The sequence below is a fragment of the Pteropus vampyrus genome, unplaced genomic scaffold (genome assembly GCF_000151845.1).
Source record: "Pteropus vampyrus isolate Shadow unplaced genomic scaffold, Pvam_2.0 Scaffold61, whole genome shotgun sequence".
Taxonomy (NCBI): domain Eukaryota; kingdom Metazoa; phylum Chordata; class Mammalia; order Chiroptera; family Pteropodidae; genus Pteropus; species Pteropus vampyrus.
In genome coordinates, this window is record NW_011888842.1 from 2,551,220 (window position 1) to 2,574,294 (window position 23,075).

The following is a 23,075-nucleotide window of genomic DNA, read 5'->3' on the forward strand; positions in this document are numbered from 1 at the left end:
ACTTTTCTCTGTCGACAGCTTTGCGTAGAAAGTGGGAAACGGCTTCCAGAGGCCGAACTGTGGGATGAAGTCTCTCCCCCTTTCCCTCTTGTGACTGTGGGAACACTTAGGGTCTGGGTGGTATCCCTGTGACTAGAGGTTGATGGAAACATAAAGGGCTGTCTTGCTGGCTTGAGAGTGTGTGTCACCCTCAGAGAGGTCTTCCAATGACAGGCCCAGCCAAGGAGAGTGTAAAGAGCAAGAGGAAGAAAGGAAGGGAGGAAGGAGAGGTGGAGGGAGGAGAGAAGAGCACAATAGAAATTAGGCAGAGAGGAAAAGGAATGACTAAACAGTGAGAAATGACAGTAACGACATAACAGAATTGTAATTATAGGAGCTGATAATCATGACAGGAGCAGTGTGAGTGGCCTGGCTATCGGGGTACTCAAGTCACAGCCCTGTCCGGAGTTCTGTGCTATTTTAGCACCTTTACACTTGCTACCTGCTCTGTGAGACAGTGACTAACTCTCTGGTTTACAGAGAAGTAAATAGATCCTCACAGAATTTCAGTAACTTATCTCAGTCTCTGCGACTGTCCTGGGGATGAGGCAAGGAAATCTAGAATTTGAACCCATATCTGTCTTCTTCTAGAGCAGCGGTCCCCAACCTTTTTGGCACCAGGGACAGGTGCTCCTACGAGAACCTAATGCCTGATGATCTGAGGTGGAGCTGAGGCAGTGATGCTAGCGCTGGGGAGCGGCTGCAAATGCAGATGAAGCTTCGCTTGCCCAACGCTCACTTCCTGCTATGAGGTTTGGTTCCAAACAGACCACTGACTGGTACCAGTCTGCGGCCCAGAGGTTAGGGAGAGCCAGGAAGAAAGAAGCAGGAAGGAATGAAGGAGGGAAATGTTAATTGTGTGTTTCTAAGATGAAGGGCAGTGTCTAAACACTTGCATGTTCCAGGGCAGTTTTCATCCTTGTAACAACCCCCCGGAGTAGGCACAGACACCTTATTGGCAGTGGAGGAATTTAGGCTTTGTGAAGGGTTCAAGGCCATGCAGACAGTAAATGGCAACAGCTGAAATTTCCAGCCCACATCCCTTTGGCTGTAAAACGTATGACTTCCACTGCTCCAAGGAAGGTTCAGGAAAGTGGCAGGTGTAGGGATTGTTGAAAAGTTCACATCCTAGATCATGCTGCAGTTGTTCCCAGGGACCTCATCTCAGAACAGCTGCTTCAACACCCTTCTTTGTGCAGATGTGGGCTGCCTTGGCCAAGGGTGCCACTGGGGGAAAGCATCACTCTGGAAGGACTTGTCCCTCACAGGAATCTGCTGATGAGGTGGTAAACATGTCAGTCAGCAGTGTTCACTGAATAGTTTGTGGGCAAAGCACCCCCCCAAGGGGCAAGGCAAAAACAACGCCCCCATCTCTGAATTTTGGAGGGGCAGGCCAGAGAGAAACAGCACCTTTATCCTTAAGAATGAGAGCCCTTGTTTGAGCTGAAAGTCCAGCAGGACACTGTCAAAAACATGAGCAATCCCTGGGCCTGTCCTCTGGTTCCTTGTACATGTTAGTGCTTTGCATCCTTTGGAGCCTCATCCTAGGAGAAATCAAGCTGGAAGCAGTGCTCTTCAAGAGCAAAGAGGAGAGAGCCAACCACTCGGTGGTTTTCAGTCTTTCCTTACCAAGGTTGTAGGTGGGGAACAGAGACCCCAAGATCTGCAGTGAGAACCCAAGGACAATGCACGCTGCGTGGTCATCCTGCCATAGAGTGAGACTCCTGCAGGTGATGTGACTCATACTTTGTCTTGGACACAACTCGGAACACACAGATCTTAATTAGGAAAGTTGGAGGAGACAAATGAGGGGGAGAAAAAAGGAAAAACAACAACAACAAAAAACAACCTGGAAAGTCTTCGGTTTATAAACTTGAGAAAACCTTGTTCTTTTAACACAGAGATGTTTTTAAGTGAAAAGTCACTCCCCTGACATTTCTTCAATAGGCCAGTGTGGTCAAGACTTCAATTAACCGCTGCTCTGCTATTCCTAACCAAGGGTTTCGGTGACCGGGCACAAAGCTTGGATATGGTCACCGCTTTCCTGGTTAACCCATAAATGTCCCAGGGCTCCCAGAGAAAGGCCGAAAGGCGGTCTGAGCTGAGTGGTCGAGGTTTCCATGTTTCAGTGTTTTGCTTCAGAGTTGGTGGTGTTTCCCAGTTCTACCCTGGAACCAGCAGAGAGGATATTTTGGATTCAAGCTAACTGGATTTGTGTCCTTGATCTTCGATATTTGATTCTCTACTCAGGCAGTTTGGGGTGCTGGATTTAGCGCAGACAACACTGCCTGGTCCCGTTCTAGAATCACAGCATCTCGGTATCCTGGAAGTGTTTCGATGATCAACATGCTTCTCTAGAAATGACAATGCCTCTGAGCTCTGAAATAAAAATCATGATGCTTCAAGATTCATATCTGGAGCTGCCAGGGCCTCCATATTTTCATCTAATGCTGGCAGTGCCTCTGTGTTCTGATCTTGAGACTAGTTAATATTCTGGTTGAAGCTAATAGAGAGCCCTTTTGATCTGATCCACTGTCTACACTGCTTTTATACCCTGATCTAGAATTCACAAAATTTCATTAATTGCTTTCAGTGTGAATGTTTAAAAAAAAAAAGGAGAGCCAGAAAAGCTGTGATGTGTTTTTAAAAAAAACAATGTGCTCAGAAAGCTGTTTGCAGCAAGATTCTGCATCTCGAACTTTATCCTTCATGCCTCTGCTATTGACATCATCTGGGAAACTGGGTTTTTCATGGCTCAGCTGTGGCCCAGTTTTTTTCCCTTCTCTTGCCTTTTTATTCCCCCAGCCTCTGCTCTCCAGAGCCTGCTCGACATTCAGATTTTGCATCGCAGTCGGAGCCCTCAGGCATAGGTGGCCCAGGGAACTTCCTTCTCCACACCCGTCCCTCAGCCTGCAGGTACCTGGAACACAGAACCGGAACACAGAACCTGCCGTGTTGCTTGTTCTATGAGTGCTGCTCACATAATCTTTTACCCTCCGCCCACCCTGTCTGTGGGTTTGGGAGCTCGTTGGGAGAAGGGATTTTCCCTTTATCGCTTTTGTTTCTCTGGGATTCCATTTTCTCATATAAACCATGAGGAATAAAGAAACTAACACACATAGTCAATGCTATATAGATGTATATTGAATGAGGACATGAATCACGAAGGAATAAGAGAGAAATACAAGAAAAAAATCTGAGCTTTGGCTGCGAAAAAAAAATCTGAGTCTTCTAAAAGAAAACTGAGATTTCTGGGAGCCCCTGACCTCTGCCTCTCACCCCTGAAGAATTTCAAGAAGGTCTCACAACCCACTCTCCTAACCCCGTCAGCATCTTACTGTTGGAGAAGACACATGTGCCGTGAAGTCACCCACGGACCATCTGGTCGGGGATCCCGTGTCCCTCCTCGGCTACGGGAGATTACGTAAACTGGACGGCAGCCTCCAGATGTTAGCAGTTTCTGCTCATTTTTTCCCTCCCTTTTCAACAACAATAATAATAATTAAAACAAACACAGTCCTCATCCCCTGCCCGCACCCCCAAAATTACAAACAGGTGGGCCCAGATGCCCTTCCCCTTCTCCTCCGAAGGCCTCTTCGTCTCTAAGCAGAGCAGCCGACCCCTGCGCTGAGCCGGAGAGCCAGGCCAGCTGCCTTGTGGTGTGGGCCACAGGCCCCGGAGAGGGAACATGGCCATGTCATGAGAAGTCCCTGTGCTGGACTTTCCCTTTCCCCAGCTCCCACCTCCCAAGCCTTGGCCTCCAACTTAAATGGGTGTACTCTGGAGGACTAGGTGGCTTAAGAGATTAGTAACGAGATCCCAAGTCTTTTCAGTGCTGGGTCAGGAGTTCAGAGGCAGGCCTGGGTGACTAGCGAATGGCATAATTACAGAGACCGGAGCAGGCCTTGGAGGGGCTATGTGAAATGAGCCTGGCCAGGCCTTTAAAAGGAGGAGTTGTCAGCAGCACAAAAGCAGACCGCCACATCCGACACTAATCACTCTCCCTTGTTAGAGGATTTACTAGCTGTGGGGAGCCCCAGCCCCCTTGCCCCAGCACCTCCTCAGACCTCGTGTCTGGGTTTCGGTGATGGGTACAGCTCAGCGCCTGGCTCTGCTGTCTGCGAGATGGAGAGAGAATGCCGACCCCACGGCTATGAGAATTAACATTTCCTACAACGTCAGTTGGTGACCAGTGTCCTTATTTGAATTATCGCTACCACTGCTGTGGTGATTCTTTCTTTCTCCTCCTCGGCCTCAGTTTCCCCGTCTGGAATTGGGTAATGTGAAACACCTCTTCACAGTGACTTAAGGGTGGAGCAGAATGGAGGGGAGAGCAGCCGGGTGCCCTCCGTCATCACTGTTTTTGCCGTCATCCTTGTGATGCTCATCATTTACACTGAGGGCCTGAGCTTCCTCACCTGTATAATAGGAGACGGGCTGGGAGTCACCCAGGCGGGGGTGGACCCGGACTTGACCATTCCCGACAGGTGTGTCTTTGGCAACCCTATTACCCCTCTGACCTTTAGGCTCTTCATCTGTAGAGTAAGTAAGGATGGTGTTACCTGCCTCACAAGAATGTGAGGATCTGCCCTTGGAACACAGGTGCTGGTCACAGTTGCTGGTTTAGATAATGGTACAGAAAATACTCCGGCTTTTCCACCTATCGTGGATACTTTGTCAGACCTCTCGTGTAAACGCTTCCTTTGAAGAAGGTTGGGACATCCACCTTCTGTGCCCTGCCAATCCTGAGCCTGTGTCTGTGAAATTAAGCAATTGCATGAGCAGTCCCCGACTATCAATTCTATGATGCGGAACCATCTCTCTTCTACGAAGTTTAGTTTCGCCGCCTGTAAAAACGTTAGTGTGCTACTATGCTGTAGAACAGTGATGTCTTAAATGATTTTTTCACTCCATTCCTCTTGAAAGCCTAGACTTTTTCTGCATGATTGTTTGATCAGGCCAGGGTCATGCACCCCAAACCACAGGATTCCAGACATGGGGGGAGGTATGGGCCTGGAGGATGTTAGACCCCTAAGGAGTGTGAAACGCTTAATATGTTAGGGACAGACCCTGGGAGCAATGAGGTGCTAATCACCCCAGAGCTGAGCCCCAGGGCCGGAGGGCATAGAATGCCAAGTTATCTTATCTGGAAGTGACTCCCGGTGGAGGACCTGAAGTCTGCTGCTATTTCCAGAACTCTGGGGGTGGGGCTGAGGGGTGAGGGGTGAGGAAGAAGGTATCGCTCTGTTGCACACTGGCCCTACACACAGGAAATGCTTCTTTACTTGATTGTCTGTCCATGCCAAATAATAAATCCTGAAATCGATAGAAAGGCAATCCACCCCTTCCCCTCCCCTCCTTCTGTCTCTTTAAGACATGCGTCAAAGAGGAAGGCTGCTCTGGAGGCCTGGGGAAAGTGATAATTGTTTCTAATGGTCGGTTAAAAAAAAAAAAAAAGCCTGGCTTTCTTCTCTCTGTTTCTGTCTCTGTCTCTCTGTCTCTCTCTCTCTCCCTCCCTCCTTCCCTCCCCCCTCTCTTATTGCTGTTAAGTGTGTAAAAAGGAAGTTGGAGGAGGGGATTAAAGGGATGTGTGTGTGTGTGTGTGTGTGTGTGTGCGCGCGCGTGCACACGTGTGTTGTATATCTTTTACCCCTCAGTTGCCCATTAAGTTTTCTATGTTCAGAGTCAGTTTGGAATGAGGGGCACAGGAAAGAGGTCAGGGTAGGCATAGGAGTGGGGAGAAGGACAAGCCAGGTGGGAGAGGCTCTGAACCTGGAATTGAAGCATTTGGATTGCATGTGTTCATATATGTGTCAATCGAGATGAGGCATGGGAAGCACCTGTTAGAAAACCTGATATATAGTGAAGGATCAATAACATCTATTGTTATTGTTGCTAGTGCATTCTTTTATTCAACTCATATGTGTTTAGTGGGTACTTTAGGGCTTCCTCGGCTCTTAATACTGATGATGTAATAAACATGACCCCATTCCTGCCCTCAGTGAGCTAACAGTGAAGTTCAAGGACTGCAGGTAGGTTCATCTCCTGGGCCAAAGTTGAGCAACCATGTGTGGCTCACAGTCTGCTTGTGTTGAGATGGATTCAGAGGTCTATACTCTGGGGAAGAACATGTACTGTCTAATTCACGATGTCTGTCCTGGGAAAGAGGTGGCGGAATGGCAGCACCAATGCTGCCTCAACCGATCCGGGGGCTCGAGGGCCGCTCTGCTCCCTGTTAGCTCTCAGCCTCAGTTTCTCATCTGGGAAGGAGAGGTAATGCTCATACCTTTTTCACAGGATGGTTTTAAGGATTAGATGAAATAACAGAATCGAACAGGCTCTAGAGTACATTATATCGATGAGAGAAATCACCTCGACTACCAGTTACTATTATCATCCTCATATTTACTGCACATCAAGTCCGTGCGAGCCTGGGTGGCAGATGGGTCTAGCTGCAATGCCTGCTAACACTTGTGCATGAATCTTGGGTCTCCTGGTGGCCTTCGTGCATCAACCACATCATCTCTGCACATCGGGCTAGGCCTATGGAGACCTGGGCTTCTGGGTCAGATAGGTTATCCCTGAACCACGTGTGTCACTTCAGAAAAGTCATGTGAGTTCAACACAGGCAACGTTTGGTCAGCCCCGCCCAGTGACTTACATTAGACACCAAAGAAAAGGAGAGATAAATCAGGCACACCCACTGTCCTCAGAGTCCATGCATGGAGACAGATGGACAGACGAGAAACCGCAATGCAAATGCATTGCAGAAAAGGCATGACCAAGAGTTATTGGGAAGTCCAGCCACAGGGTGGGAAGAGAATGGACTTTGAGTCAGACCAGTTGGCTTTGACTCCTAAGCCAATGCCTTCCAAATCTCAGAGTTCTTATCTCTAAAGTGGGGACAAAAATATTTACATCTCAGGGCTGTTATGAGAGTCAGATGAGATAATACGCAGGAAGCGGCCATCCTGGTCAGCTGTCTTTAAGGGTTGGTGCCCTTTCCCTCCCACGCAGGACGACTGAGGAGGGAGCGATGTGTTCTGTAGGGAACAGCTACTCTGGCTTTACAGAGGGGGCTTTATCCTACCTGAGCCGCACCATGTCCCCGTCTCCCTGGGCCCTTTACAGCCCGGGTCTGGTGCGCTGCCTCCCAGCAGGCTTTCCCTCCAGTTGTCATATCAAGGAACTCTGCCCCTCTTGCAACCTTGCAATTCTTGGGAAAATAATTTGGCATTGGACCTGTAAGCCTGAGGTTAAAATGTGGCTTAAGTAGAAACATTGGGAAACACTGCCTGGTGTGCGTGTGTGCGTATGCGCACGTGCGTGCACTTGTGCATTTTTGTGTATTGTTATTGTCAACATGAACCCCACATTCGCCCCCCCCCATTCCTTTTCCTTATTCCTAAGTCTCTTTGGTTGAAAGAGGAAATTGGAGAGGATGGGCTAAAGGTTTGACAAGTACTTCCTCCCTCCTGTGATTGACAAAAGGGCATGTAAATCTGTAAAAGTGAAATTCAATAGAAACCTCATGGCATCTCCCCTGTGTGGGAAAATACCAGAACTCCCGCTCGCCCTGTTCTCCCTCTATCTCCCCGCCTCTGTGTACGTCGTGTGTGGGTGGAAGATAAACTGGATTTCAAAAACTCTTTGAAAGCAAGACATCGTTAACTCCTCTAATTGAAAGCAGTCGTCGGCAAAGGAGGGGGTTTGGTGGCGGGTGCTGGATGTAGTGGCTGGCAGTGCATGGAGCGGATGTGTGTCCCCAAGTCCTGAGGCCTCTGCTCTGTCAGTCTGGGCACCCCCAACTACCGCTAGATACCCTAGCCCATTTTAGAGGAGCTTATAGCATACCTTCAAGCCTGTTTCTCCTCTCCGCTTTGGGCTCTGTTTCCATCTATCTGTCTATCAGATATGACGGCTGGAATCACATGTCTGAGGACCATCGCAGCTCAAGTCCAGTGCTCTCAAAGCCAACTGGTCTGACTCAGTTCTGGGGGAAGATCTTCAAGCTCTTTTGCAGCATATATCAAAAACAAACAAACAAATAATAATAAAACAAACAAAAAAACAAACCAGAAAACACATTGCTGGAATGGATGCAGTCAACTTTTATCTCATTCTCTGGTTGTCTTAGACAGAAAAGATGCCTTTGAAATTAGTTTTCCATCTCAGAGTGTCAGAGACATGAGATCCATGAGTCAACTCAGAGGCCAACAGGATGATCACACTTCATTGCAGAGTCAACACTTTCTTCAGCAGCAGTCACTAGGAAGAGGCTAGAAATCAAAAGCCAGCAAAAGGAGAGAACTGAAAAGCCTTCTGGGGATTCATCTTACTTTATCCTTTTGTAAGTGGGAAGGATGCGTGTCAAAGGAAGGAAGCAACTGAGTCAGTTCTAGGAGGCAGGTCCTTTGGCTGGCCGTCCAGGGCTCTCACCACGTAGCCCTGCCCAGGGCAGACCTAGACGGGCCTGCTTCGGTCTGCTGAGGCAACTTCTATTCAGGTGCCCAAGAGATGGCAGCAAGGAGAAATGCCAGTCCATCCTCTATAACAGCCCTGAGAGATATGAAGGCAGGACCTTTTCAACCTCGCATTGACAGTTAAGAGTGTGGGCTGGGTTTATACCTGGATTTGAATCCCGATACTACTAACTGGTTGTATGACCTTAGGCAAATTACTGGACCTCAATGTCCTTATCCATAAAATGGGTATGATAATAGTACCTCCCTCACAGAGTTGTCAAGAGGATTCCATGAATAGCCAAGTACATATGGAGTCCTTAAAACAGTGTCCAGCATAAAACAGACACTTGATATATGCTGCTGTTTTTATTGTTGTTCATTGAGAACCTATGTGTCCTCTGTGCTTGGCAATCTGCTAGGATTTATTTGAAGATAAATAAAACATGATTCTCACCTTAGAAGTCTTCAGAGTTTAAAGGGATAAGACTGGTCTCTAAACAACTATAATCCAACTTGACAAGTGCTATAACCAAGGTATATATAAAGAACTATATGGACACAGAAGAGAGAGCAATTAATTCTGCTTGGGAGTGAGCAAAGGCTTTCAGAGGAGGAGTGATATTTGAAACTGGCTTTGAAGTATGTGTAGTATTTCACAAAATGGTCAATCCAGTGCTTTGGAGTAGAGTTGGTGGGGCGGGGTAGGGGGACGGTTGCAGGGAGAAGCCTGGGCACAAGCATCATTCATGGCAGCAGAGTCCACAGCATGTGGGAGAAGGAATCGTCCAGTTAGAAGGGAGCACCACTGGGTACATATGTAGACACCTGCCTGCTGCTAATGGAGGGAAAACAGCTGGCAGTGAAGGCAGGGACCAGCTGTGTCTAGTAAACTTTCCATCCTGTGGTCCATGAGTAGCCATGGAGGGAATGATAAGTAGCACAGTGATATGATTAGTTTTTCACTTTGGAAAGTTAATTATGGGGACCTTTGGAGCAGGGAGAGCATGTGTGGTAACTGGAGGCAAAGAGAGTGGTAATCGATGCCCTCTTCTCCATCAGAGGAAGGGGAGGTTTTAACCAAGAAAAGTAACAATTGTGGTGCTTCATGATAGAATACACAGAACATGGAATCAGAGGCATCAAGTTCCAACTTCTGACTGTCAAGCACAATTGGATATATGATCTTGAAAGAGTTATTTAAAGCCTCTATGCCTCATTTTCTCATCAGAAAAATGGGATGATGATTCCAACCTCATGGAGTAAATTTGAGGATGTAATGATATTGTGACAGAGATCCCTGGTGGGTATTATAACTGTGGGCATCCATAAGCACCTGGGGCACTTAGAGGTCATTCATTACAACTACTACAGTTCACAGGTGGGAAGTTGCATGTGAGAGATATGTCCAGCTAATAAGTGACACAGCCAGAACCGATCCAGTCTTCTATTTCCCATGGGTGGTACTGAAGTAAGTATAGATATAAGTGAAGATGATGGAGTCTAAGGCAGGAGTCTCCAACCCTCGGGTCATGGACTAGTACCAGTCCGTGGTACTAGTGGCCTTTTAGGAACTGGGCTGCACAACAGGAATTGAGCGGCGGGCTAGCAAGCGAAGCTTCATCTGTATTTGCAGCTGCTCCCCAGCGCTAGCATCATCACTTCAGCTCCACCTCAGATCATCAGGCATTAGATTCTCATAGGAGCACCGGTCCCTGGTGCCGAAAAGGTTGGGGACCGCTGGTCTGAGAGATTGTTCTAAAGATAAGCGGTTCCCCTCAAGGCCAAGGGAGAAAGTGGTTCGTTGCCTCTTGGTTCCTGCAGGTGCTAAGTGGTGGTAAGAGGCAGTGACCTGCTCAGCTTCCATCTGAAACCTGAGGCTGGGCCTCCTAGAGGAGAGAGAGGCATGAGCACCAGAATTCCTGTCTGTTATTTGGTCTGTGAATTCTTGGGGGAAGAGGGAGAAGTCTCACTGGAGAAAGTATTCTACTCAACAAAAGTAGGATCGAGAGAGTGCAGAACATAGGCGAGGAAAAGGCATGAAAAGTTGCATTTTCATAACAGTTTTGCCACTTATCTTATATTGTGAAGACACCTACCTTCCTCGACCACTGAAAAAGGAACGGTCTCAGGAGAGAACCTGTTCAAGTTCCCACAAAGAGTAGGAGGAAGTACAGCCAGCTCTTTCCCCCTTGGCTGTTGGGAAGAGCTGTTCACAAGTAAATTGGACTATTTACAAATGGACGTGAATTCTTGGCCCATGAAGTAATCAAGAAGATGCTGAGGAATCCCTCCTCCAACCCTGACAAGACCTAAATAGGGGTGCTTGCCAACCCAACCACATTTGCTCTGTGCCTAGCAACATTATACAAATTTCCCTTCCCCTTTTACTAGATCATTTATTTATTAGTGTATTTATTCATTCAGTCAACATCAATATTTTAGTCATTCAAAATAATATTTGTTGTATTTCATTTTATCCTGATAAAACAATAAGATATCTACTTTCGTAGCAAGTTTTAATGTGTACAGTGCAGTATTGTCAATTATAGGTACAATGTTGTACAGCAGATCTCTAGAACTTAGTCATCTTGCTTAACCGAAACTTTATGCCTGTTCATTAGTAACTCCCTTTTCCCCTCCCCCTAGCCCTTGGCAGCCACCATTCCACTCTTTGATACCATTCCACCCTTCATCTAAGGGGAATCACGCAGTATTTGTCTTTTGGTAGCTGCCCGATTTCGCTTAGCATACTGACCTCAGGGTTCATTCTTATTGCCTCACAGGGCAGGATTGCCTTCCTTTTTAAGGCCCATAATAGTCCATTGTATGTATATACCACATCTATTTATTCATTTATCTGTTGATGGGCATTTCGGTTGTTTCCACTTCTTGGCTGTTGTGAATAATGCTGCAGTGAGCATGGGAGTGAGCAGAAAGACAGATTTCAGCTCCAGGAAACCCCCTCTGTATCTCCCTAAGGGAACCTGAAACCTAGAGGCAGCAGATATTTCTAGAGCCCCCTGGATGTGTGCCATAAAGGCAGTGAGCGATGTGAAGGGAAGAATCAGATTGTGTTCACACTAGTGTGACAAAGAGGGTAAAAAGTTTACTGTGTTCAACCCCTTTGCATCTATGCGGCTAGGAGGCGAGGTAGAGCCCTCAGCTGCATCAGAAGGATTTGTGTCTGCCCGAGTAGACAACCTGGGGAGAGCAGGATGGCTCTGCGTGAGTTTTAGGAGACACGCATGTTGGCAGAGAAGTTTGGGAGAACTGAGAAGGTCACTGGAGCCAGAGACCCTGAAGACACTGGGGAGAGGGAGCCGATGGGTGAGGAGGGATTTGAGGTGACGACATGAGAGCTTGAGTCCACCTGGGGTGTGCGATGTAGCTCCCCTGCTTGCTCCCCAACAAAATGTTCGGTAGAATCTACTTTGCTCAGTAATGCTTCAGGGAGTTGGATTTGCTTTTGTGGAAGTTGCATAAAAGAGGGCGGGTAAAAACAGAGCTTCCCCATAGAATTAGTTATCTTGGGATCACACTTTTATTCTTGGTGACCCACCTCATGGCCATGGGCAAGGCATTTTTTTCTCTCAGGGCTTTGGAGCCCAGTGTGCCCTACGCCCTCAGCAAATGACTGCTGAATGAGCACATTCATGCGGGGTCCATAAAAGCAGGAGACGCGTTGAGCGTTTGCTCCCCTGTAGCCTTCCCTTACCTCCCCAGGAACATGGATGGTTTTAAGATCCACTGAGGCTTTGGGCAAAGGTTCAGCTGGATTTGTTTGTTCCTCTCTGATCTGCTTTGACTGTCCCTGGTCAGGATCCCAGCCAGCCTGAAACAAACACAAAACTTAAGTAGGAAAACAGGAGGGTAAAATAACAGTGCTCTTCTGAAGCCCCGTTTAGTGCTGAGAGGGGAAGAAAGAACAGATAAGAGGACATTGTATTTAAGCAATAAGGACTTTGTTCATGTCGAGACTTCTCTGACTGTGAATGCTTTAGATGAAGAGATAAGCCCCTCCCTCCCCCCCCCCAGCCCTCCAAAGATGTCCTCCACCACGCTCTGCTGGGGGACAGGCAGCTAAGAACACAAGGGGAAAGAATTCCAAAATAATACATGTCGAATTGCTGGCCTGGATTTCAAATGCCATAGATAGTTTATGCGAAGTCTCGCACTGTTGTAAAATGTAACACAATCCACTGGCGGATCTGCCTTAGCTCGGTCCCAGTTGTTTTTGAGAAAAATAAATAAACTCGAAAACATCTTCCAGCCCATTAAAGTTACTGGGTTTTACCCATAGTCTCCTGGGTATTAGGCTTCCAGAGATTTGAATAACTGAAGCCATCACCTAATTCCTGGCCAAGGAGATGGTTGATTCTTGGCAACTTTACTGTCCTTAAGAAGTTACCTGTGACATTCGGGAAACTAGTACTGTATTCCCAGGACCCACTGATGCCTTGGGGAGTAGGGAGGGGAACTTTGGCAGTGAACAAGTTTCAAGACTTTTTAATGTTTTTAAAATAGTGAAGCTCTTTCCTTAAATGAAACATTACAAGGCAGCTTGATATATAAAACAGATGATGCTCAGATGATGCTCTGGTTGAAACAGTGGAGCAGAAACTAAGCAGATTTTCCCATATTCTGACCACCACCCCCCCGGCCCGCTCCAGGCTGACACCTCCAAGGAACCATAGGAATCCATAGGCGACACCTTGAAATCCTATGACCCAATCCATTCAAATGTGAAAGATAAACCGAGGTCCGAAGAGGCACGATAACTAGTCCACAATTAGACATCACATTTTGAGGGAGCTCGGACCAGAACCAGGTCTCCTTAATCCAAAGCCAGCTTGTCCAAGAGTGACAATGTGTGATTCTCTACAGTTGGTTAAGCAACTTTCTTCCTTTACTTGAGGTTTCAAGAACAAATTGATGAAGACATTTACATTAAGGGACACTGGCTGAAGGGTATAGGGAACTCCCAACATTACCTTTGCAACTTTTCTGTAAATAAAAATTACTCCAAAACAACAAAAAATATATATATATAAAAAAAGCCACTGATGCTTGCAATTGTAGATTATAATGCACCCATGTCTTACATCTTGATGTTGATTAGTGAATTTGATATGTAACTTTTCCACTCCACTTTAAGTTTTTTTTACTCTCATCTATATGAATCCATAGGGAAAGTCTTGCTTTGCATGATTTTATAAATGGCATCATAATGTACTCGCGTCTTGTTCCTTTTAATTCACTCAGCGTTATGTCTGTGTTGAAGTCTATGAACTCATGAGCGGGGCTTCCATTTTGTTTGGCCAGGACTTGCACTGAACAGGTGTTGGATGTTGTCAGTATCATCCCTGTCTATGAATCTCATTCAGTCCTCTTAACATTCTTTTGCTTATAGAATCCCATTATGTGACTGTCATACTTTATACATTCCTTTCCCAACAGATGAACATGTAAACTATTCCCAACCTTTTGCTACTGTAGATATTGCTGGAATGGATATTTTTGATCCTTGACTATATTGAGCCTCCCTAGGTCTGCCTTACTTCCTGAGTAGATTGAGACCTGCTGATGTGGAATGACAGGTCCAAATGCACAGGGGAATTCTGAGAGAGGAGCCATATTAGAGCTCAGAGGAAAATCGCTAATTTGAGGTGAACTTCTGCGAAAATTCTGACCAATCTCAAGAACAACTCAGCTCTTCCTAATCTTTTTCATCATAGTGCTTTTCTGTTCTCCAGCTTACAGTTATGTAACTCTTTGTGATTACTTGATGAATAGTTGTACACATTGTCACTCTAAGCTCCTCAGCATCTGTCTTGTCCACCATCTTGTCCCAGAGTGCTTGGCAAATAGCAGTTATTCAATAAATATTATTTGAGTGAGTGAATGAACCAGTGAATGAAATGACATTTGAATGTACAAGAAACCCCTAAGTTTGAAGAATTCTACTCATCTATACAGGCTTTGTGTTTCTTTAAAACCACTTGGTATATCTATCATTGAAAACGAATATGTGTATGTGTTTGTGTACATATGTTTATATATTTATTATATATATAATATATATTATATTGGGGGGGAAGCAAATGCTTATAAGCAGAGCTTCATCTTTGCTCTATCATTAATATAGTTCTGAGCACAATTTACAGATCTGTTCTAAAGAGCTCTGCTTGGTATTCACGAGGCTATGAGCTCCAGCTCCTCAGCCAGCCTTTCCCGCCACTTTCCCAAGCTCTGATAATGCCAGGCAGCTTATCACAACTTAACCACTCTGGGTTTCTGCTTTCCTCTGAGCCTCTGCTTCTGTTCCCTCTATTTGCCGTGTCCTTCCCCTTACTTCTAACCTATTCTTCCACACCTAACTCAAATATCGACTCCTCTAGGATTTGTCTCCATGGGAATTACTCTATCACGTCTACCACCAAGACTTGCTATCTGTTCTTTTCATAATAGCGGTAAAGATTTCTCTCTTCTACCTTAGAATGTGGGCTCCTGGAATAGAATCTTATCACTTTATCCATGTCTCTTCCTGCAGTGCCAAGAACAAAATATGTGGATAGTGAAGGTTTGTCAAGTTGAATTTAATTCAGCCTCTGAGACCTTCTCCAACATTTGTTTTTTTTCTTTTTTTTCCCCAGGTGTGTCGAACCAAGGTGATCGATCTCAGTGAAGGCATTTCCCAGCATGCCTGGTATCCTTGCACCTTCAGCTACCCATACTCCCAGCTGGCACAGACCACTTTCTGGCTCCGGGTAAGCCAGAGCTTCGAGAGCCTTAGAATCTCCAGCAGTGGCCCCCAGGAGCACTGACTCTTATGACCTTTTCTCAACATGGTTTGTTCACCCACTGAGGGTGTTCATTTTAAGGACAGGGATGCTTTCTGAAACGGAACTCTTTAATTGCCGTGAAATATCCCCAAGTCATTCTTATTTTGGCCAAGAGTTTGGATACCTTTGTCTTCCTGCAACCTCCTATTCATTGTTCCAGGTTTTTAAAAATTGTCTTCTCTTCCTTGAAATCTTTACTGATCCCCACAGAAAACAGTGATTGTTCTCTTCCTTCTAGTCCTGTACATGTTTGGTCAGCTGTTGGATGACACTTGTTGCATGATATTGCTTACCCATCTACAAACCCAGCTTCTTGACTAAGGATTGTGGATTGTGTTGAATTTTGATTTGCATGTCACTGACCTACTTTGAATCCATAGTCTGAAGAAATGCAAGGGCCATGTCTTATCAGCTTTGTCTCTCCAGCGCCTGGTACAGAGGTTAGCATGGAGAAGCGACAAATAATAAGTACCATTTTTTGTGGTTTTAGCGTGTGCCAGACTCTCTCTACTCCCATTATCTTCCTGAGCCTTGCAGTCCCCCTGTGATGTAGCTATTTACTTAATCCACCACTTGGGGATAAGGGAATGTAGGCCCAGAACAGCACAGCCACCACTGAACATCACACAGGAATATCTGGGATGGAGCAGAGCTGACACTGGAACACAGTTTCTGACCTCCAAGTCTGTACTATTCCTTATGAGGTTTCACTGCCTCCCTCCTTCCATCCTTGGCCCATGACAAGTAGTCCACTTCTTGAAACAGAACATTCTCCTTGAAGTGCCCTGCCTGTGGTTGCTTCCCCACCATGTGACGGAGGGCGCGAGTGACCCTCTGATGTCATGTGCATTTCAGGCATACTTTTCTCAGCCAATGGTTGCTGCAGCTGTCATTGTCCACCTGGTGACCGATGGGACCTATTATGGGGACCAAAAGCAGGAAACCATCAGCGTCCAGCTGCTCGATACCAAAGATCAGAGCCACGATCTAGGTGAGCATACCCCCTCGGGCCTGACTTGCTCTGCCCCCGGGCGGTTGTGAGGGTCACCTGAGAATGAGCCCTTCCTCCCCCTTTGTTCTTTCTTGTTCTCTGGCATTCTGATTGCCTGCAGATCAGGGAGCATTTGTGTATCTAGAGAAGTCTGAGTCTAACAGGTATGAGGATGAGGGGTCAGTGTGAAAGTCTGCCCTTCAGGAGCACTCTTCTGCCAGACACCTCTAACCTCAGGCATCCCATGTGGTCCTCACAAGACCCTGGGAAGCCTGGGCAAAGGCCATTTCCCACTGAGCGTGTCAGCACCCGAGACCCAGAGAGAAGCATTGAGAGACTCTGGGTTATATGGCGGGACCCAGGAAGAGTAGAGTAGCCAGGTTTTCAGAATATTAGCCCCCTGCTCTTTACCCTATAGCCAGAGATGCCTGTGAATGCTCTCAAAGTGCCAGTGTGTGTCCAGCATAAGCTTCAGACTTTTCCACGGCAATAGGAATAAGAAAGAGTCAGATTCAGAAGTAGGAGGGCTGGCGAGGAATCAGCTACCCCAGCACAGGATAAAGAGGGAGGACAAGGGCTGGGGTTGTCACATGACCACCCCACCTCTGCATACCCACATGAGCCCTGGTACACAGGAAAGAGCCCCTGCTCCAGAGCTGACATTCTAGGTTTAAATCCCTCCCCTACCACTCACTCACCTTAATAATGTGAGCAATTTTCTTGACTTCTCATACCTAACTCAGAGCCTCGCATTCCTCTTATGCACGTTGGGGACAATGATGCCACTTACAGTCAGAGCGACATAGTAAAGGAGATATCCCTTGAGACTGTTGTGACCCGCGCCTAACACAAGACCTGGCACTAAGGAAGTCCTATTACTTGCTCCCACATTTCCAGTCCCCCCTTGCCCAGCAGACCTCTGGGCAGCCATGCCAGGTGTTTGGAATTCCAGGCCGGCACCATTCCACAGGGAGCTGCTCATTTCAAAGACCCCTGGGAAGTAAGCAGGCATGGGGTCATTCTAGGGTCAAGCAGAACCCAAGAGAGGAGGGAGGGTATTTTTGTTTTGTTTTGATGTTTACTTATTTAACTCATTTTAAAGGCAAGGGGGGAGGGGGGCGGGCATATGAATAAAGGAGAGAAAGAAAACCCCTCTGGACTTATCTGGATTCCTGAGAAATTTCCCTAAGTGGGAAGCAAATATTTTCGTAGCCGTCCTGGCAGAGAAGACCACAGTCGGGCTTGGAGCAGAGGGTGTTCAGCGGAGTGGGGGAAAGTTCAGTTCCACAGAAGCTCCTTAGATCTCCCTACATGATGCCTGAGACCTCCACATATCCCCATCCCTCTCCACCGTGTCCCCATCCTTTGTCCCCAGCATCCTGACATGCCCTGCCGAGGCTTCGCAGCTCTGAGAGAGAGGACTGCAGAAGGGGGCTGCCGAACTGGGAGCTTCACGTCCCAACTTAGCAGCCTTGCCGCGAGATGCTCAGGATTATCTCTTTTATTTTTTTGGATGGATAAATTGAGTCTTAGGGGTTTGCTGGAGTCACAGAATAAGGAAGTGGCTAAAGCAAAAACAGAACCAAGTTGCACCAATACCAAAGGCAGCTTCCGCTTCACCGTCTCCACCCCCCGTCACCATTTCCTTTCGTCTCCTGCTGGATGCGCCTCTTCTCCCTGCCCCTCTCCCTGCTGTCTGGAAGCCTGGGGACTTGTTCCCTGTTCTGGAAAGTACCGAGGGCTTTTGAGTGAGGCAAGCTTGGATTCTATTGGACTTTATATCCCTGGCTGTTTCATGTCCCTCTGGAAAGCTCCTTCTTGCTCACGATGCTCCTTCTGTCTGCAGATTGGTTACAGGTTCCTACTTCATCACGGGGTTGCCCTCAGTTTCCTAGATTCAAAAAGAGAGTAGGTTCCCCGCCTCCCACAGGAATGGCCTCTTGCTGTGAATTATTTCTGGGAAGGCGGTCTGAAAACTAGCAACCCAGACCATCGAGCCCTCATGCGACGTGGGAGGGAAGTGAGGGCCAGTGATGCTTGGCTGAGGGGTAGCCCTCTGGGGGAGGAGAGGGGCTTTGGGCGCTAGGTGAAGGGAAAGCTTAGGGGGCAGGGAGGCAAGGGGGTTGGAAAGATTTGGAACCAAGAAAAAAAGGCAGACAAAGAAACTTTCAATCAAACTCAAAATCCCCACCGGCCACCCAATGGTGCTTTTGTGCAGTGACATGAAAGGGTCTGGGGGCTTCGGGAAGGGCCCATTGGGGAGGGCGTGACTGGCCTTGAGTAATGAGCCTGGCCCCCGGCCCTCTGTCTCCCCTGACAGGCCTCCACGTCCTGAGCTGCAGGAACAATCCCCTGATTATCCCGGTGGCCCATGACCTCAGCCAGCCCTTCTACCACAGCCAGGCGGTACGTGTGAGCTTCAGCTCGCCCCTGGTCGCCATCTCGGGGGTGGCCCTCCGCTCCTTCGACAACTTTGACCCCGTCACCCTGAGCAGCTGCCAGAGAGGGGAGACCTACAGCTCTGCCGAGCAGAGGTAAGGCACCCTGGGGCTGCTCCCCCGGGCCATTTTGTAGCCAAGTGGGACGGAGGAATTCTGGGACCCGGGCAGCCATGTGTCCTGCTGTAAAAAGTCAGTCTGTGTCTCCCTTTTCCATCTCTGTGCTCCAATCAGCTCTGCCTTTGGGCCTGGGAGGCCCACATGTCTCTGAATTTCAGGGGTGAGGGAGGGATGTGTGATGGAAAGATGACCTCCTTCACCTGGCTTGCCATCCCAGAGCTGACAGCCGCTTGCGGGGCGACCCTGGGAATATCACTTTCCCTCTCTGGGTCTCAGTGTCCTCATTTGAACAAAGAGAGAGTCAGTGGATGAGCTCTCTTCCAGCTCTGGAATATGAAAATATTCTGCTTCCTAAGTAACACAGACAAGAGGCATCGCCCTTTAAAACTGAGGGGGATGGAGTGGGGACTGGTATTTATTTCATCCCAGTTCACTGTGTATTTCAGCGATGGGTGAAATCACTATGTCATCCTACACCTGGCTCCCGAGGTCCCCCCGGTGGTCTGAGAGCCTGTCTTTCAGCTGTGTAACATCAGTTCCTCAGGGCTTTGGACCTGGCGTCTGTTAATGTACCTAGTTTGGAGCTGAGAGAGGAAGATGTTTTCTGGAAAGACTATGAACTTTGGTGATGCGCTTACTGGATCTGAATCTACCCCTTCTTGACTGTGTGTCCATGAACAAGTCACTTTACTTTTCTGAGTCTCAGTTTTCTATTTTGGAAAAAAAAAAAAAAAAAAGATGGTACTATCTACCCCATGGATTGGTCTTGAGGGTTAAATGGTTAGGCACCACACAGAGATAATGTATTAATAAAGAACATTTGTCTCCATATGATGGTGGTGCTTTTCAGCAGAGAATTCCATGTAAAGTACTCAGAGTCACAGCTGGAAGAAGCCTCAGAGATCATCTAGTACATCCAAAGTGTCCAAACTTCTTTGTTACCCTCTAGAATTCCACGGCCCCCAAAGGGGAAGTACTGGTCCAGAGTCACATAGCATCTCTCATGTTTGTTTAATGAGATCCAGAAGGAGAAAGAGTCGGGATCTCAATGGGCTCCCCTAGAGTCAGGCCCTCTGAAAGGCGATTCGGTCCTGCCCTGTATTACCTGGGAGCATGGAAAGGGGAGCGAGGAAGGGGCCATCTGCCTTTCCCACGCCCCTGCTACCACAGAGGATACAAAAGGTGGTTGCAAAACCCGCATTGCTTCGCACCCACTGTCTCTAGCTTCTGTTGTGCAAAGTCTGTTGCAATCCTTCGGAGGCCAAAGAGCTCCTTAGATATCACTCATTGTTATATTTCACCCTAAGAGGGCTTTTTCATCCCTGCCTCTCCAGGCTATAAAAATAACTTAATTCTCAGAACCCAGAGAAACAATGCAGTTGGAAAATGCAAATCCTTCGACCTTTCCACAATGCTTTCCATCTTTACCCAGCTACCCGCACCATCCGCAGGCTGACTGACTGAGGTTAGCACTGACTTCTTTGAATGCTTAATGAGTAGTTCCTGTGCCTGAAGTAAACAGTAAGAAGTGTTTAACCTTGGAAACAAATCAATCGATAAGTATTTGTTGAGTTATTTGACTTGTGGAAGTACTTTGGGGATAAAACATTGTCCTGTCTCTGACTGGTTGTATGATGGTGAACCAGTCACTCCTCACTGGGCCTGTTTCCCCATCATGAAATGATAATGGATTGGATATTTTTCATGGTTCTTTCCCGTTTGAATAGTCTGTGATACCCAAGAGCTAGGAGGGACAAGAAGGAAGAAGAAAGAGTCGATGTTTGTTATTTTATTATCTTATTTCATTATCTGTCCTGGGAGATATGGACAGAGTAAGTCAGTCAAGGCCATCCAGCTAGTCAGAGGCAAAACCTTGCTTTGTCAGCCCCTAAAAGCCATGTTCTGCACACCAGGAGAGAAGAGGACTTTTCACAGTTGCTCACATATGAGCATTTAGTCAGTGAAACTGAGTAAATTGCTGGAGACACAGCCCTGAGGGCCTTGGCTGGCTTGGCCCTGAGCTTAGACAGGGCTGGGACAAGCTGAGCCCCCAGGGCTGAGGCTGCAGGACGCAGGAACCCCTCCTGAATGCCCCAGGGGGAAAAGGACAACGGCTGCTCCTGGGTAGCTGAAGAGGCATTTACCCAAACGGGTTGGACTGTGCAAATGTGTAAATGAATTAAAACAAACAAACCAGGAGGGAAGAAAAGAAAAATAAGCAACAAATGTAAAAAGCCATGAGATGTTTTTCTTCATTCTGAAAAACACCAAGGTAAATGACATCACTTTCTACAGCACAGATTTCGGCTGGCGTAGTAGAAACATCCCCACTTCACTGCCCGCTATTTCCCAGGTGGTGGAAGGTGCTGTTCTCCCTCCCCTCACGGTCCCACCCACAGCCTTTCCTCTCCTCCCTTCCCTCCTCCTCCCCGATCTGTTCTCTTCCTCGCTTCCTCTCCTCGCTCCCCCTCCTCTCTCCTCCCTCCCCTCCCCTATCTCATCCTCTCTCACCCCTATTTTTCCTCCTCATTTTCTTTCTCTTTTCCTGGGAGGAACGTTATATCGGGCGGGGTGCCGCAACGGAAGTACCACTGCAGCAAAATCAATTCAGGTGGTGTGTTCTGACCTAGATCCAAGGGTCCCCAGTTCCCAGGCAGTGCCTGGGGTGAATTCAGAGGTCCAAGAAAACAAGATCAGGTTTCTGATGAGAGGTCCAGTTGTGGAATTCTTGCCAAACCCCAACTCCACACCTAGTTAAGGGGAAGAGGGAAATATGGAGGGGCAGGGCATAGTGATGGTGATGGGTGAGCTAAGGGGCTTCTTCAATGAGAAAGACAATCATGAATGGAGTCTCCAGTGTGTCTAACACACTCTCTCTGTCTCTGTCTCTGTCTCTGTCTCTGTCTCTGTCTCTGTCTCTCTCTCTCTCTGCCTCTATCTATCCTTATGGTTCTAATTAGAGATGGAGCAGTTTATTAAAAAATCTAGTGAGCCTTGTATTTAGACAGTTACTTCCTTCCCTCCTTTTCCGCTTCCTTCCTTCCTTCCTTCCTTCCTTCCTTCCTTCCTTCCTTCCTTCCTTCCTTCCTTCCTTCCTTCTTTCCTTCCTTCTTTCCTTCCCCCTTCCTTCCCCGTCCCCTTTTATATTTTGCATTCTTTCTTTCTCTATCTTAAACTCTTCCCACTTTCTCCATGCCAGCCCATCCACAGATGGCAGTTCTGGTAGGGAGCTAACTTTTAGAAGGCCAACTTTAGGAGGAAATAAATTCTTCATTTGGCCAGATTAACTCCTTCTAAACAGGGTGGACTTCACAGTTGGAGCAAAGTGAGAAGTGAGGGGTGCCTACAGGTTAGAGCCAAGACTTCCTAGAGTCTGTGCATTGATAGGAGCCCATGTATGGAACATCTTCTTAGATGAATATATGGGAATTCGTAGACAAGATTTGGAGCCCAAAATGAAGCTGCTCATGGTCAGAGACCATGGCCTCAGATTGCTGTCCACACGTTCACCCAGTGTCCCCAGCCCAAAGGGATCAGCACCTCTCAGAACATTTGCTGGGGGTCGCTGGTCTGGGATATGCCTGCAAATGCAACAGCTGTGCCTAAGCATGTGTGGGTCTTCGACTGTACTGGATACTGCCCAGCTCTTCAAAATGTCTAGCTCACACCCCCATCAATGCAAGAGAGCTCCTGCTCGTCCACATCCTGGCCAACACTTGAGATGATCAAAGCCTGTTTCTTCCCATTCCAGAGGGCTCTGAAATGATATCCTTCTGTTGTTTTGTCCTCATGAAACCAGGACCTCTGAAAGCTGGGGAGCCCTAAGAGATTCTCTGCTTCTGCTCTCTCATTTGAGGATAGGAAATCTAGGGTCCAGGCAAGGGAAGTGAGTTACCCGAAGTCACCGAGCCGTTAGGGGCAAAACCGGCATTGGAATCCAGTTCTCAGGACTTCCAGGGCAAAGCTCTCTCCTCGTCATCAGAGGTTTCAGCACTGCTGTCCTGCAGGCCAGCCCAGGCCACAAAACATCTGTGTCTGTTTGGCCCTCATTAGTTATTTTCTTTAATTACTTGCCAACAATTAAATATCAGAAGAGTTACATTAAAAAACAGAATTCTTCCTCTTAAATACACCAGGGGTAGAAGCACCAGGCCCTCAGTCCCACTAGGCAACCTGGAGC

At 47.4% G+C, this 23,075-nt stretch overlaps 1 protein-coding gene across 1 annotated transcript in view; it reads left to right on the forward strand.

Moving 5' to 3' along the window:
• Window positions 1-23,075, forward strand: part of PAPPA (pappalysin 1) — a 191,787-nt gene that overhangs the window by 108,654 nt on the left and 60,058 nt on the right. The window contains exons 10-12 of the mRNA XM_023531045.1: window positions 15,158-15,271; window positions 16,202-16,337; window positions 18,658-18,871. Coding sequence (XP_023386813.1) covers window positions 15,158-15,271; window positions 16,202-16,337; window positions 18,658-18,871 — 464 coding nt within the window. The remainder of the gene's footprint in view (window positions 1-15,157; window positions 15,272-16,201; window positions 16,338-18,657; window positions 18,872-23,075) is intronic.